This window comes from Odontesthes bonariensis, chromosome 14 (assembly GCF_027942865.1).
Source record: "Odontesthes bonariensis isolate fOdoBon6 chromosome 14, fOdoBon6.hap1, whole genome shotgun sequence".
NCBI classification, from domain to species: Eukaryota; Metazoa; Chordata; class Actinopteri; order Atheriniformes; family Atherinopsidae; genus Odontesthes; species Odontesthes bonariensis.
The window spans coordinates 17,751,974-17,766,449 of NC_134519.1; the positions used below are offsets into that span (position 1 = coordinate 17,751,974).

A 14,476-nucleotide genomic window follows, 5' to 3' on the forward strand; every position below is an offset into this window, starting at 1 on the left:
GAGATGATAAATCGTTAATGCAAACTCACTTTAACTCAGATATTATTCTGTTCTGTTAATTATGATCAGAAACAGAGGATGTGGAGTTAAATCCCTGATTCAACATATTCTAGTTGGTAACTCACCGTTATTTGTTATTTACCAGATGTCTTAAAGAAGAAGAAAATGTGTGCCATAAATGACCAAAACTGTAATAATTTGAAGATGTGAAGTAAAAAAAAGACACCATAATTGATACACTGCAGTTTGTTTTGTGTTGTCTTTGTGTGTGTGTGTGTGTGTATGAATAATGAAACATGGTTATGTCTTCATCATATCACAACAGTTTTAGTCAAACTGGCTTTGAATCAATGATATCTTGATGATTTATCGTCATTTTTAAAACCATTCCATTGTTTTTGGACTCCTCAATTTTATTACCTTCACCCCCATACTGAAAAAAATAATAAATATTGCATTAGCTCATGTATTAAAGCAACAGATCATGCTCAACGAACTCTATCAGAAAACAACTGACATTCCAACCCCCATCAAAACAAAGGTAAAACATCCAGTCCACTTTACTGCCAAGACAAAGGTCTCAGCAACATAACACAGATCTTGCCCAGTGACTTAACTCAGGAGTTTTCCTTGAGTCAACACTGTGACATGCTGGTTGAGACGCGGGGCAAAACTTGCTGAAATGAAAGGCTCGCAGGGATGCTTGTGCTCCTGGAATCAAAACGACCTCAGAGCTGCCGCCCATTCATCCAATGAACAGTGGAAAGTGCATTCACATGCGTAGACCTGACATCAGGAAGATGTGTGACTTGGATGCAGCCAAGCAGTGGAATTATTCAAAATAAAGTAAGCCAACTCAGCACAACTGTGCTGTGTAATTTGTGATTAATCATGATTAACAATGAAAAGACACACATCTGTAAGCTGTTAATTTTTTTACAACACTGTTTTAATAATATAAATATAGTGTTTTGCTGCCACTTGGGAGTAGGATTAGAACAAAGTGGAATAATCTCTACTGTGCGCTGCTCTTAGTTATGTGGGCGCTGTGCTTGGTGCTTTAGCTTTACTGTCAAAAAGACGAAGGTCAAAGTGGTCAAACATCTGCTTTGTGATAAAGTGAATCTAAGAGTTGAATTGTGAAGATTTGTTGTGAGCAGCTGGTGTCTGTGCTTTACACCTGTGTTCTTTGGTATTTATCGAATTTATCGGCTTTGTGTCATTAGCTTTAAAGAGGACTGCACATCTGTCCATCTGCGTTGAAAGTATACCTGTCTCCATGGCCTGTGTGCAGTGCAAACAAATACCTTTGTGGAAGTATAAACGGGCATTTATCCATAATGATCATGCACGTGACAGTGGGCTCTTGGTAAATCAACATGTATCTCAAAAACCAAGATGTAGATCGCTAAAATGCTAAATTCAAGATTTTAACTGGGTAAACAAAGCAAGAGGTGACATCAAGGTGTCTACATCCGTCTTTTTTATATCATAGTTATGAAAGACACAGCCAATTCATTTTGAGAAATTCATTCATTTTCATCTTTTAGAAAACAGAATATGGATAATAATGTTTCAAAGCAAATGCTTCTCATAATTGCTTTGCTTTTTTTCCATACTTATTTAGACCTGGAAAAAACTAATTCCTTACTTTTCAAGAGGGCATACAAACTTATTTGACTTATTTGTGAGTATTCTCCTCTTTTAGTGTGTTATTAACTATTCATTAAAGGCTTACATACTCCCTTTATTTGCTAAACAGCCTAAGCCAATGAAGCCAGCCAAAATAAATGATCAACTCTAAAATGAGGAATAAACAAACCTGTTAATGTAGCCTAGCTAAACAAAAAACTATCTGTAGAGGATGACAAACTCTATCCTCTGGGGAAGAGGGGGTGGGAGGGTGTCACAGGGGAGTGCTCTCAGAGACATTCGGCTGACCGGGCTTCTGCACACAGCTCCGGGATTCCCTCCTCTTCCTTCCCAGTATTGTCTCACATCCTGCAGGGCCACATCTCCTCTCCTCTTCGGCCGGCGCTGCCACAATAGCATCGACGGGCACTGGGCATTGAAGGGTGACCAAAGGGACACAAGCAGTCAGCCTGACAGGATGTGACACACTCCTCTCAACAATTAATGAGTACAAAAGGAGCAGCTGACACGACATGACAGCTTTGCGTGGCACTTCAGACCTTAATAGCTCTCTGAGTGGCGTCTTCACACCCGGCCGTCACATTTGGAGACAAAAATGGCCAGTGATGGCAAGCCCAAATAAGATGACACAAGATACTGTATTCAACAAGAGGTTGTAAAAAGAAATTCCACTGAGTGGTGGAAGGTAACAAAATAATATTCGGATGTCATTTTGGGGCATGTCAACTCACCCACACATTGAATTGTGTATAAAGCAAACACAATGCTGCATAAACTGCAATGCATCTATAATAACATCTCAATTACTGTGGCCATTCTGCTGCCTATTGGGTAATTAATTTCTGACACTTAAAAGTGCAGTTTGATAAGATGAATAGTTTCTGCAAAGCAGCTGTTGTCATGCAAATGACTACAGCTGCTTTGATAAAAAGAAAAAAAAAAAAAGAAAACAAACCACTCTCAAATAGCTAAGACAAAAAAAGTGTTGTCAGTAATAATTCCAAAGCAAACTTGGTTTTCTGTTGTAATATTTGTCAGGAAGAAGGCTTATGAAGGCTGAGATAAAACATTCAACAAACTAGTATTGATATTCTCTTTCCCCAGTGACTCCTCTGGCCTTGGTAAATGAGCAAAAGAGCTGAATTTCTGCCTCCTCTGGCATCTGCCGGCTATGAGCAGCAGCTTTCTCAATATTAATAATAATATTACCGATGGCACCACTGAAAGAGAGGGATTAGTGCTCATAGTGCTGGATGAGAAGTCACCGCTTGGCTGGTATACATGTGGGATTTGACTTGACTTTTCTTTAAACACAGCCAATGGGAAGCCAAAAATCTTTTTCATTTAAGAGCAATTAAGTGGATCCCAGAATCACTGGCTCCAGCACGCCGCCGAGGATTTTTTTCCCTCCTGGTTTTATTACCCATTTCCTCTCCCTTGCGCCAGCAGAAGGAATGCTCACTTTTCTTTCACAAAGCCACATTTCCAACGTCAAAATCACACAGGGACCACCGTGATTAAGTGCAAGCCAGAGCTTCCCTAAACATGTGAGACATTATATACCCCCCCTCCTCTTCCAAACACTGGAGAAGTGTTGTGTTCCAACATTTATGTGAAGTAATTAAAAACATCCACCAGTAATTTAATAGTTCTCACCAAGCAGAGACATGAAGTCTACAGTTTTTTCCTCTCTGTATAAATAACCTGGAATGCAGTGAGTACACAGACGAGTTGGCCTTCTTCTTTTTTTTTTCTTCCTGCTTTTTGCAACATTTTGTAAGAAGCCCTGTTCTGTGTCACTTCGACCAGAGATTAGGTTGTGCTTCTTCGTGTTCCAAAGAGCACACATACATCATGCTCTGGCATTAGATTCAAATGAAAGCTTTGCTATAGCTTCAGACTGTCACAGTGCAGATCTCTCAACTTAAGCGGGCATAAAATGACCAGAAGCTCTTGCTGCAGCATTGCGTCTGAATGTGGATGGCTGTGTGAAGTGCATCAATATCCCAGAGAGCAGTGCAACAGACATTTCTCTCAGTGACAGTGGGGCATTCATTTACCTTAATGTCAAGTACAGTACTTAAACACCCAACAGACATGCTGTTTTCCAAGCCCCAAAATAAAGTCTAAGTGCAATTAGTGAGAGCAAATAAGGTTATTGCTACTTGTACATTTTCACTATCTCTTTCTTTTCTTCCAGAGTAAGTCAGCGTTAAAATCCTTGGGTCAAAAGCTAAGCTACAGTAACATGCAGTAGTCGTAACCCATTCCTCATTCTTCATCATTTTGGAGCCAGATTTTCTTGTGGTCATTTAAAGTCGTTTTAAGCAATAGTCCTCCAGGCTTTCTGAAGGCCTTCAGAAACCCAAAGTTTCTCTTTATACTTTGGCTGTTTCACCACTCATTTTTATTCCTGTTCTTGTACCTGGTCATCTTAAGAGGAATACGGGTTTTGTATCTTAGTTAAGCCCTTTAACGCTGATCTAACTCAAAGGATAAACCAGTGTTGTCCACACATAACACACGACTTAACAAAGAACCGATTTTAAATCAAATCTTTAGGCACTTTTGTCACAAACACTGAAAGTCAGACGTAAAATATCATTTTTGAAACAAGGTGATTCCCGAATAGCAATTAGATGAAAACTTGGCATATCTCATCATGGTGTGCACTGTGTGGAAACTGGACAAGTGGAGTGATATCTCTAAAAACAAAATAGATAGAGAAAATATCCAACAAAGACCTGACAAAGGACCTAAGAGATGCATCTGGACCTTCAGCTGATCCATCTTCTGTTCACTGAAGCCTCATCAGAAATGGTCTCTGTGGAAGGGTGGCTGTCAAGAAGCCATTCTTCAGGAGGGGAAACAGGGAGCAAAGGCTCAGCTATGTCAAATGACCCAAGAACTGAAAAGAAAATCGGTGTCAACAAGTCTTGTGGAGGGATGAAACCTCAACAGAGAATCAGACAATGGACCTCACTATTATAGAAGCAGTGTGGGACCATCTTGACAGAGAATGTAACAAAAGAAATCCCAAGAAAGCTAGTCTATAGGGTTCAGGCCGTGTTGAGCAATAAATGTAATCATACCAAATGTTGATTTTCAAGCTTGTTAGAATTGCATGAACGTTGGTACCTTATACACTGTATTTCCATTTCTGTTTTCACGTTTGAATAAATCACTGTACTCATTTCCAGTTTTCCTCTCAGTGTATAAAAATATAGGTAGTGACTGAGGACATTTGAACAGTGCTGTAAGAAAGCTTCATCATTGATTGGCTACTCCAGGTGATTAACAGAGCTTTTTATTCTTTTTGGCTGAAAGAAATGTCATATAATCGATAAAAGAAGGCCAAAAGTCAGTCTCACTTTTCATGATTGTTAAGTATGTGGGGAAAGAAACCTTAAAGCTGAAGTGATTGCTTTTCAAATAAGATCACATACTGTGAAAATGGTTGCTCACTGTGAACTCTGCCGTGTTCCTCAACTCTTAAAAGCTCCTTAAAGCTTGTTGTTTTGATTTCACAGCCCACTTTTTTCTGTCAGCCACAGCAGGCGTCAACTTTCAATCATAAAGCTCCTCTGAGCGCTACCTGCACAGCACAGCAAACGATGGAGAAACCGAGCAGGTAGCTGAAGAACACCTGTTTGCACGGTATTCCCAGCACCTCGGGCTGTTACCCTTCAAAGACACAGCTACATAAATTAACTTCACATTCACAGTTGACCGCTGGGACTTCTTTAGATCTCCCTTATAAGGTTATACTGTTGGCCAGCTCTTTTAGGAATACATCCATTGTCTTCTGCTTGTCCAAGGTCAGGTCGCAGAGGCCACAAAGAAAAACAAGAAACCACAAAATATGTGCAATAAAAAAATTTCATGTAAGGCCTCAATTTCTACCTGCAACATTATGCATTTCATTTTTTAGACGTTGCTTTTCTTCATGCTATTTGTTATTTGACAATGCTGGCAGGTTGGTAATATAAGGTTTGCCAAATGCATGCATTAATGATTTTCTGGGCGTTGGGGAGGGGGTTGAGTGTAACTTGATTTCATTTTAAATTTGAAGATCACACGAGCTCTCCTCTGTGTTGGCTTGACTATAAATCGTGTCAAGGACTTGGAGAATGAGAACAAATGGGGTTTCTCAGGAAGACAGACAGTCTCTCTTCGGTGGCCATAAAGAAGACAAAGCTTTTTACAGTATCAACAGACGCAAGACGCGACCTTTTGGCCTGCTGGGGCAGAAGGTGAGAGCTCTGGGAGCAGAGGCCTGGTTCCAGCAGTCTGCCAGCAGACGAGACGCACGTCCCCCCGGCAAATTCCTTCCAATCTTAGATCACTGAACAGCTCTCTCTGGCTCTCTGCCTTCAGTCCTTTCCAAGTCACAGGAATATAAGTCAGTATATTTTGCGGAGTGGCACCTTAGAAAGAAACCAAAATAGAACGGCTGGTACAAGAGTAATGAGCTCAGTGAGCTTCCATCAGCTGGTGCTTTTGCGCAGGTGTCTGAGTTTGAAATTAAGATTAGGATGAAGGGGCTGGAGGTTAAGTAGTCAAGTGAGGATTTTCTTTTTACAACAAAATGAGATTTCCAAAAAAAAAAAAAAAAAAAAGGTGTAGCCAGGATGAGAAAATGTGCACCCTTGAAATGCATGTGCTGAAGAAAGGCACGAGTCTGTTGCTTTCATATAAGGGTATGACTGAGCAGCTGAGTGAACCGGCTACAACACAAGCCACTTCTGATATTGTATTTATGACTTCCAAGGGGAAAAACAAAACAACAAGCAAGGAGAGAATAGCTGTGCCCATATACTAACTGTCACATCTATTAAGTCAAATCTTATCTTGCACAGACTGAGGAGGAGCGAGGTCATCCTCCGCAGAGAAACACTGACTCATCTCACGCCCAGATGCCCACACACAATGCATAATAGGAAATGTTTCCTGAGTTCACCGATCTCATGGCTTCATAGTACAAATGCTCGTTATTTATTACAACCTAAACAGCCCCATACACATGAAGGCACCGGCCGAAAGCACAGCGGCCCAAATGCAGTCAGGCTGTAGCTTCCTGCAGCAAACTGGGAAAAAACAAAAACAGTAAATTTCTTCAGAATGACTGCTTGTACAAACAGAGCCTGCAAGCGTCATTGCCTTTTCTGACAAGTCATGTCCTCTAAACAGAAGCCACTTCTCAGGACCAGTATGTAGACATAAGTGAGAGCGGAGCGCCATCTAGTGGACAGGACTCCAACTGGACTGGATGACAAAAGTTTGTCAAAAGTTTACTTGCTGCAAATGTGTTGAAAGTAGAAATCTATAGAAAAAAAATGACTGCAAACAAAGAAATCCATCATTTCAGCATGTTCTGTTTGATATATTATATGTTCTTGTTGTTCTCACTGTGTAGTTTACTTCAGTGTAAGTGTGTTTATGCAGGTCAGCTGACGTAAGATTACATACAATGTGTGACCTGACAGAGCACTTGCCGGTCTGGTACACACTTATTTTCACCCCAAACGGAGCCAAGCCAAGCTGCACTGAGGTGGACGCACAGCCAGGTCGTCACACAAGTCGGACGAAACAGCTCATTTTCAGAAGTCAACCACAGTCTTACTGTCTTCTGAGACTTCTCAAGATCTTTAAAGGTAGGAGCTAGAATTCTTTCAAATCCAAAATAATGTTCATAAAGTTACACCATGGTTGAAGCCTTTACTGAAGGGTGAAGCTCTGAAGAAAAAAAAATGTAAACGGCAACTTCTATTTTTGTGAATGGACCTCAGCCTTCCCAAACATTAAAAGACACTCCCGACCCCTTCTTCGCAATATAATACCCAAACGGAATATCGGTGGGGACAAAAATGTCATCTACCTCAAAAACTAAACACTCAAAGATGTGGCAAGAATGTTAAACTAGAGCTTAACAGATAAATTAACTAAATGTAGAGGAAAGATCTGCCGTGATCCCCCTTTACATTCATATTTGGCCAATTCAATTTTATGAATAATCAAACAGCTGAAAAGCTAAAAAGGTCACAGTCTCAGAGGGAGGAGGCTCGCTTCTCACTGCTAAATAAAATATGACACCAAATATTAAGCAACTATGATAAGAATTACTATGAAGCAAGCATGTTCACTTGGTAGATATGTTAGTAAATAAAACCGCTGTGTATTCTCTCTCACATGATGTAAATATAATGCACATTTCTGTTACACAATGCCTGAAGTGTGCTGCTGCAGTGACAGGCTGAGCTGTCAGCTGACGCCCTCTGGTGGAAAACCTGAGTAAGTGTAGGAGCTTGGGAGTCACAAATTTCAACTTGGAGATTCTTTTTTCCTTTCTTTTGTTTGTTTTTTTCGCAGTGATTTTTAATTTCAGAAAATCACAAGTTCATACACCTGCCATTTTCACCAGAAGTTATATGCAAGGGTTTCAGAACAGAACAGGCTTCAACGTCTGTTACATGTCAAAGAGCTGCAGAACAGAAACATATTGGTATTGTGTCAAATACAGACATATATATTTATAAAAAAAAAAAATCTTTGCCTTGTGACACTACTTTTAGACTACAGCCACAGTTCATTTTTCAGCCATCTGCATGATATTTCAATGAACCTGCTAAACTTTACTAACAACTCAAAAATGTGGCTTCTCTTTGACTAGGTATTAATTACAGAACATGCCTTCAGACATCCATCTTGCTTTTTCCTCAGTGATCAGTCATCTGAACATACAACTATTGGGACTCCGGTACAACCTGTGTGGCATCATGCTTCCCTCTTTAAGCTGGAACAGGTCGAACATAAAAGTCATTGTCAAACTAACTTTATTAAAGGCAGATAATTGTGGTCTTGTAGTCATAACTAGCTATTCAGTGCTTAACTGCAGGGACATTTTTCATTTAAATGAGCTATGTAATAAGAAAGTCCAATCTTGCTCTTGTAGACGATATTGTCGATGTGTGAAGTGAGCCTCTTGATGTTTTTACACAATATTTCTAAGAGAGTAAGGTTTAAGACAGAGGGTCGAAACAATCCATGACAATTAAGTGCTGTAGGTTTGTCCTTCTGGTGGTTGTGGAAGCTTCATATTTTCTTTGGACATCATTAGACGCCTTAACTCTTGAAGAACAATTTTAATGCTATAAGAATTCTGCCATTTTGCTAATATTGGTATGCTACGTGAATCCACCTGTAAAACAGGGAAAGGGAAGAAGAAGAAGAAGAAGAAAAGAAGACAACAGAGACCGAGTCAGTCATTGTGACAAGACCGCTGACGTTATTGCTCACAGCTACAAAACAATCTGATCTAATCACTTATACACAACTCTCTGATATTTGTGTTCAAACTCACCCCGCCGTTGGAATTATTTATCCCATTCATGCTAATTTTTGTTACAAATCTAACAGTCGGTGCTGTCTCTGGGTATCTAGGTCCACATTCCACTTTCAGACTGTATATCCTGTTCTCATAGTTGGTCTGAAAAACAAGAAGAAGGAATAGATACTTGCAACTGGTTACATTACACAGAAATGGACAGTATTTTCAGCCTGCATTCTCAATGACGAATCAGATGCCGAGTACACTTACTCTCGCTGGTCCAATGATCATGCCTGTCCATCGTGTGAGAGTCATGTCTTCGTCATCCTCGAGGCCCCAGCTGACTGTGCCATCGCCTTCGCCTTTCTGGCCCTCTTCAAGCTCTTCCAACAAACGAAAATTGCGTGGAACTTTAACTCCTGCGGCACACAAAACAGAAATACACGAACAGCTTTACACATGACGACCATGAATCAAGTGCCGCCCGTGCGTTGAAAGCCAGACATTTTTTTTTTAATAACGTGAAGCTGCTCCATTGTTTGAAAAGTATATAAAAAAAATGTTATTTAAAATCTATGGCAACACAAATGGCGCCCAACAAAATTCACAATTCACTCCTCTAAAATCTATTAAAGCTGCAGTCGGCAAGTTTTCAAAATTGCGAGTCTAAAGTCGGAAAATTCGAACTGATACAACTCACAGGTCCCTCCCCCAACCTCTAACAAGCTCCGAATCGCCCCCCAAACCCCTCCCCCTCTGTGGACGAGGTTGTGCACGTGAGTTCACACCAGTGTGAGCGCACACAAGCTGGGGCAGACTCACGCTCAGCAGCGTGTGCACAAGCTGTGATTGACAGGTAGGATTCCTCCACCCTAACTTGATTGGTTAAAAACAGCCGGGAGCGCTCGGTTTTTGTAAGCATGATTACAGGCTTCAGAGGGAGCTACAGATTTCGTTATTTTTCCTAAACAGCCTATTTAATATTCTACTTCCAGAATCCCATGACAGTTCAAGCTAATATGACTAAAAAAAAGTTGCCGACCGCAGCTTTAAATGTGGCATTTTTGTTAAAAAAAAAAAAAAAGTCACATTTCTTAAAACGAAAAAGAGGAAATTAGGCTACATATTTATTTTTAAAGATTCTCACAAATCAATTACTGACCGATCTGTATAACGATCATTTCATCACAAATCAATCCTCTTCCGGAAAGTGTTTGGTCTCAGCATTAATGGGCTGTTACTTAAACATTTTGCAGCCATCTAAACATTCTTGAAAATCAAGTACACAGAGAAAAAGGAAACCTCCCTCTGGCACTTGGACGTCCAGCTCGCCACAATGGAAAATCTGCTCAGGAAAGCTCAAGGAGCACGATAAAGAGTCCACACAACAAGACCCCCCTATAGGGTAGATGCCAGCGCCCCCCGTGGGTCAGAGGGGTTTTGACATGAGAGCGAGGGACCCCCGCAATGTTAGGCAGGTTGTTTTAATGTTCTGGAGGAGGAGGGAGGGCCCTTATCTGAAATTATTTGCTTATGGGTGTTGGCAGTTACGCTCTAGTTGTGACTGCCAAAAAGGACATAAAATAAACTCCTATTTTGATGAAAAAGGCAAATGTTGATTTAATTTTCAAAGTAAAAAAAACCAACATCTGACAAGTCACAAATTTTAAAATTAAATAAATAAATAAACAAACTGTGATTTGAAATGTTCTAAATCAAAAGAATATTAGCATGACAAAATAATTTGCTGAATACCTGACACACCCACCCATACACACCCACACAGCTACTTGGCAAAAACAGACCGTTTCCATTCAACTCCCTATTCGGTTTTTCACAATAACTCATTATTGAATTGCTTTGTAAGGTGCTACAGCTCAAACTACGGATCATTTCAGGGAAACCGACGCAGACGCATTCATCTTCTTATTCATAAAGTCATAAAGGCCACACAATGGGAACATGAGAGCTTTAAACATGTGAAGACAGGACTGGTACAAGAAGCGACACGATAGGCTGCTGCAATAAGAGAACAGCACGCAGCACAGTTCTTCTTCCAACTGTGGGACAGACTCCAATTTGATACCACATTCACTTTAAAAATAATAAATTTAAAAAAAAAAAATCAGTCGCTGCCAAGACAACAAAAATCTCCTGTCTCGACAACTGTTTGGAAAGCTGTCAGAAGATTTCAGGTACACAGGCCTATACTGCTGACTTTAAACAAACATTCAGGGTAACACCCAGCCATCTTATGACTAGTGTCATAACAGCCAGTTTCATAACAACATCATTCAAAACTATTCAAGCGTTTAGCTACTAAAGGAAAACCTAACGGCAGACAGCTGATATTGGACTCAAACACATGGCCTTACAGGCACTCGAGCCAGAGAAATTTCTAAGCTACTTTGAGCTCATGACTGAAGGATAGAGGAGGTTGATGGAAAAACTGCTGCTATAAATAAGCACGATCCTGAAGACAAATTAATAAAAAGGGGAAACGAGAAGAAAAATTTAAACAAAAATAAAACAAAAAAAAGGCCCCATGTGACTAAAGCAGAAGACGTAGTGAAAAGTAATCTCCCTCTGTGACTAAATCATTCATTTCACCTCCTTCGATCCAGCTCATCAGAGTCAGACTTCATTAATCACTTCACATTTGCTCAGTTATGGCCTCAATAGATGAGGTCGCCAAGTTTCTTAAGAGGAATTTCCAGACAAGGAATTGCTCAAGACTTCTCTGTCCTTTGTCAAAAAGAACAAACACGTGCACATGGACCAGCATTAATGGTCAATTTAGCTTACTTCAGATATACCGGTCTCAGCACATTTCAGCTGCCAACGAGAGAACCGTCGTGCAGAGCAATTACTCGTGCCGTCAATAAATCTGCTGATAGTTTCCTCTGTCATTTATCAAAGATAGCGCCACATTTCCAAATATTTCCTTGAACCCAAAGAAATGTCTGCAAATCACCCTTTTTTTTCCCTTTCATGTTGCTGAGAATCAGGTTACTGTCATTTCAGACAATGAAAACTACAAAGCATTACATTTAAGAAACTGATAGCTGATTAGAAACTGACAAAGAATATGGAGTGTTAAATGGATTTAATATCCAGCAAAGTCTGGGTTTAAAAATGGTTGCATCTGCAGTCGACTTTGTTCTTCCTGCCTTAAAACAGCCTACTCGTTAGTCCTCGGCGCAACTCTTTAATCACTACATTGACAGGAAATGAATACTAAAATTAAATTTGCCGTTTGGTTGGTGTCAGGTAATGTTGGTACAAAGACCACCACAATTTTACATGATTTCCTACCAGAGTATCAGTAGTTTAAACGATTCCCAGTGAGCCCTTCTTGTTAATACTAAGTATTTATGTTTTCCTCTTGTGTTCAATGTTTCCTGACCTCGCCTAATTCTTTTTGAGTCCTCAGTATTCAAACACAAAGGAGGACAATACAATTGTAAGTGCAAACATTTAAAGTATGTGTCCAGTTCAGTTCTATACATACATACATACATACATACGTAGGTATGTATGTATGTTTGTATGAATGAATGTATATCGATGCAAACAATGGAACAAATCAGGGCTGTCAGCTGTGATTAATATGTCAAATGAATAATTCAATTAACACTAAAGTTAAACAGCCTCATCCTAATCACATCTGCAAAACTACAGTGTAGAAACTAAAACGACAGCCGTTAAAACTGAGCCGACAGGTCGCGTCAGCTTCAAATATGCGGAGGCAGTTTCGATTAAGAAGTCACTTCCTAGTTTCACCACTTTGCCGTTTTAACACCACGGTGTGTGATTCAACATGTACGTCAGAGGAATGTCACGAAGCTCAAGTTAAACCTCAGAAAACTTAATCATTTTGGATTTGAAACATTCACATATTCGGATTTTTGCCAACCACGCATCCTGTTGAGTGCTAAAGCAGATGTGGGCTCAGACTATTTGCTGAAACAGAGCGTGCCATCTGCAGTAGCTGTTACATTTCAGCCACCCGGAGCGGTTCTACGCCCCCCCCACCCCGCCCAACAATGGCAAACATCTGCCTCGTGAAAAGGCATGGCGGTGACGGTTAAACTATTCAGATCATATTAAAAATTTATTAGTTAAGCAGGCCACGGAGTGCGACTGACGAAGGCAGTAGTTCCTGCATAAAAACGTTCCCGTCAACGTTGTTTATTGCGGTATACGGTGTCACAAGGAGCCTACTATGTTTTGCACGCTCAGTTTCTCATTGTTAATCTATTGCTGTTTAATTCCTAATAAAAAAAAACAAAATGTTTATTTGTGTGTTGAATATATAAAGTAGCTAGTTACCCGGATACAGCCAGTTCGACATTCACTGCCGCGCGGTGCTGGAATATTCTAGTAGCTAAGTAAGCTAAGCTTGCCAGTGCCGTCTTCGATTGTTTACAATCCAGCCCTATGGACAATAATACGAACTATTATACATTTATAATGGTGTCGTGCTAACTATAACGAACTAATTTAGATAAAGTCACTAGCCATACTGATGCTTGTTTCCGACACATTGTGCTGCTTGAGCCAACTCACGGGGTAAGCTATTGACTGGCCTCGCTTTAGCTAGGCTAGCTCCACGACATAGATGGCTCCCGTCAAGATCAGTGTTCCGCCATGAGGTTACATCTCCGTGAAAATGACTGCTAAAATTTATTTTATAATCGTCTAAGGCTGGCAAATCACATCGTTTGCTCGCTGATAAAGCGGCACAGCCCAGGCCTCTGCCGCACTTTGGATCTCTGTAGATGTCTGAAAGCACACGAACCTGAGGAGGCCGCCATCTTCTTCAGCCGAGTCCAGAAGCACAGAGAGCTGTGACGTCACAGCGTTTAAAACCAAGCGAGCAGCAGCATCACACCGGCCGATCAGCGCACTGCAAGCTGTTCTGCACCGATAGACAAACACTATGTGGCTCCGAACCCGCCAGCTTTTCGTAACCTCTCAAGTGTGTTAAAATAATTTAAAATATTACTGATGTTAAGACTGTTGAGATACTGCACTGCAGCTCAGGGACCTGCGCTCAAACCCCCTTCAGAGGATATTGACAGGAAATTTCACTGTTTGATTTTTTTGTTGCATCAAACTGTATTTTACCATTATGGTGATTTTGTATTATTTTTTGCTGCATAAGAGCTTCAAATTTTGACCATAAAAATGAATCTCAAAATTTTCCCTGCTATTCAATTCCTGATGTGGCAACAGACAAGATCAGAGGTCCAAGGTTACATACATTTGCTCATATGAAGCTCTTTGAGATGCCCGCTACTTAATGCCTATTTAACTTTATTAAAGAGGGAACACATCCATCACCAATAATCCATTTTTCTTCCTAGAATTATTCCTTTGCGAGTTTCATTGTCTAAGTAAGTCCTTTTATGAATCTCCTTTACTCATGGCATGTTTTAATTTTGTACTTCTGAGGAACTTTGCTTTACACACAATAAAAAAAATAAATAAAAA

At 40.3% G+C, this 14,476-nt stretch overlaps 1 protein-coding gene across 1 annotated transcript; it reads right to left on the reverse strand.

Moving 5' to 3' along the window:
• Positions 1-8,188: 8,188 nt before the first annotated feature.
• Positions 8,189-13,868, reverse strand: ube2v2 (ubiquitin-conjugating enzyme E2 variant 2). Its single transcript, XM_075483230.1, has 4 exons — positions 13,782-13,868; positions 9,251-9,399; positions 9,014-9,139; positions 8,189-8,851 (listed from the first exon to the last, which is right to left on the reverse strand). The coding sequence occupies exons 1-4, from the start codon at positions 13,795-13,797 to the stop codon at positions 8,705-8,707; spliced, it is 438 nt and encodes a 145-aa protein (XP_075339345.1). The 5' UTR covers positions 13,798-13,868; the 3' UTR covers positions 8,189-8,704.
• Positions 13,869-14,476: the final 608 nt, after the last annotated feature.

Excerpts from the sequence above, each read along its gene's own strand:
- ube2v2 (XM_075483230.1), bottom strand. Across the intron at positions 9,140-9,250 it reads TGATCATTGGACCAGCGAGA|ACCAACTATGAGAACAGGAT; the intron begins GTAAGTGTACTC and ends CTTGTTTTTCAG. Across the intron at positions 8,852-9,013 it reads TAAATAATTCCAACGGCGGG|GTGGATTCACGTAGCATACC; the intron begins GTGAGTTTGAAC and ends CCTGTTTTACAG.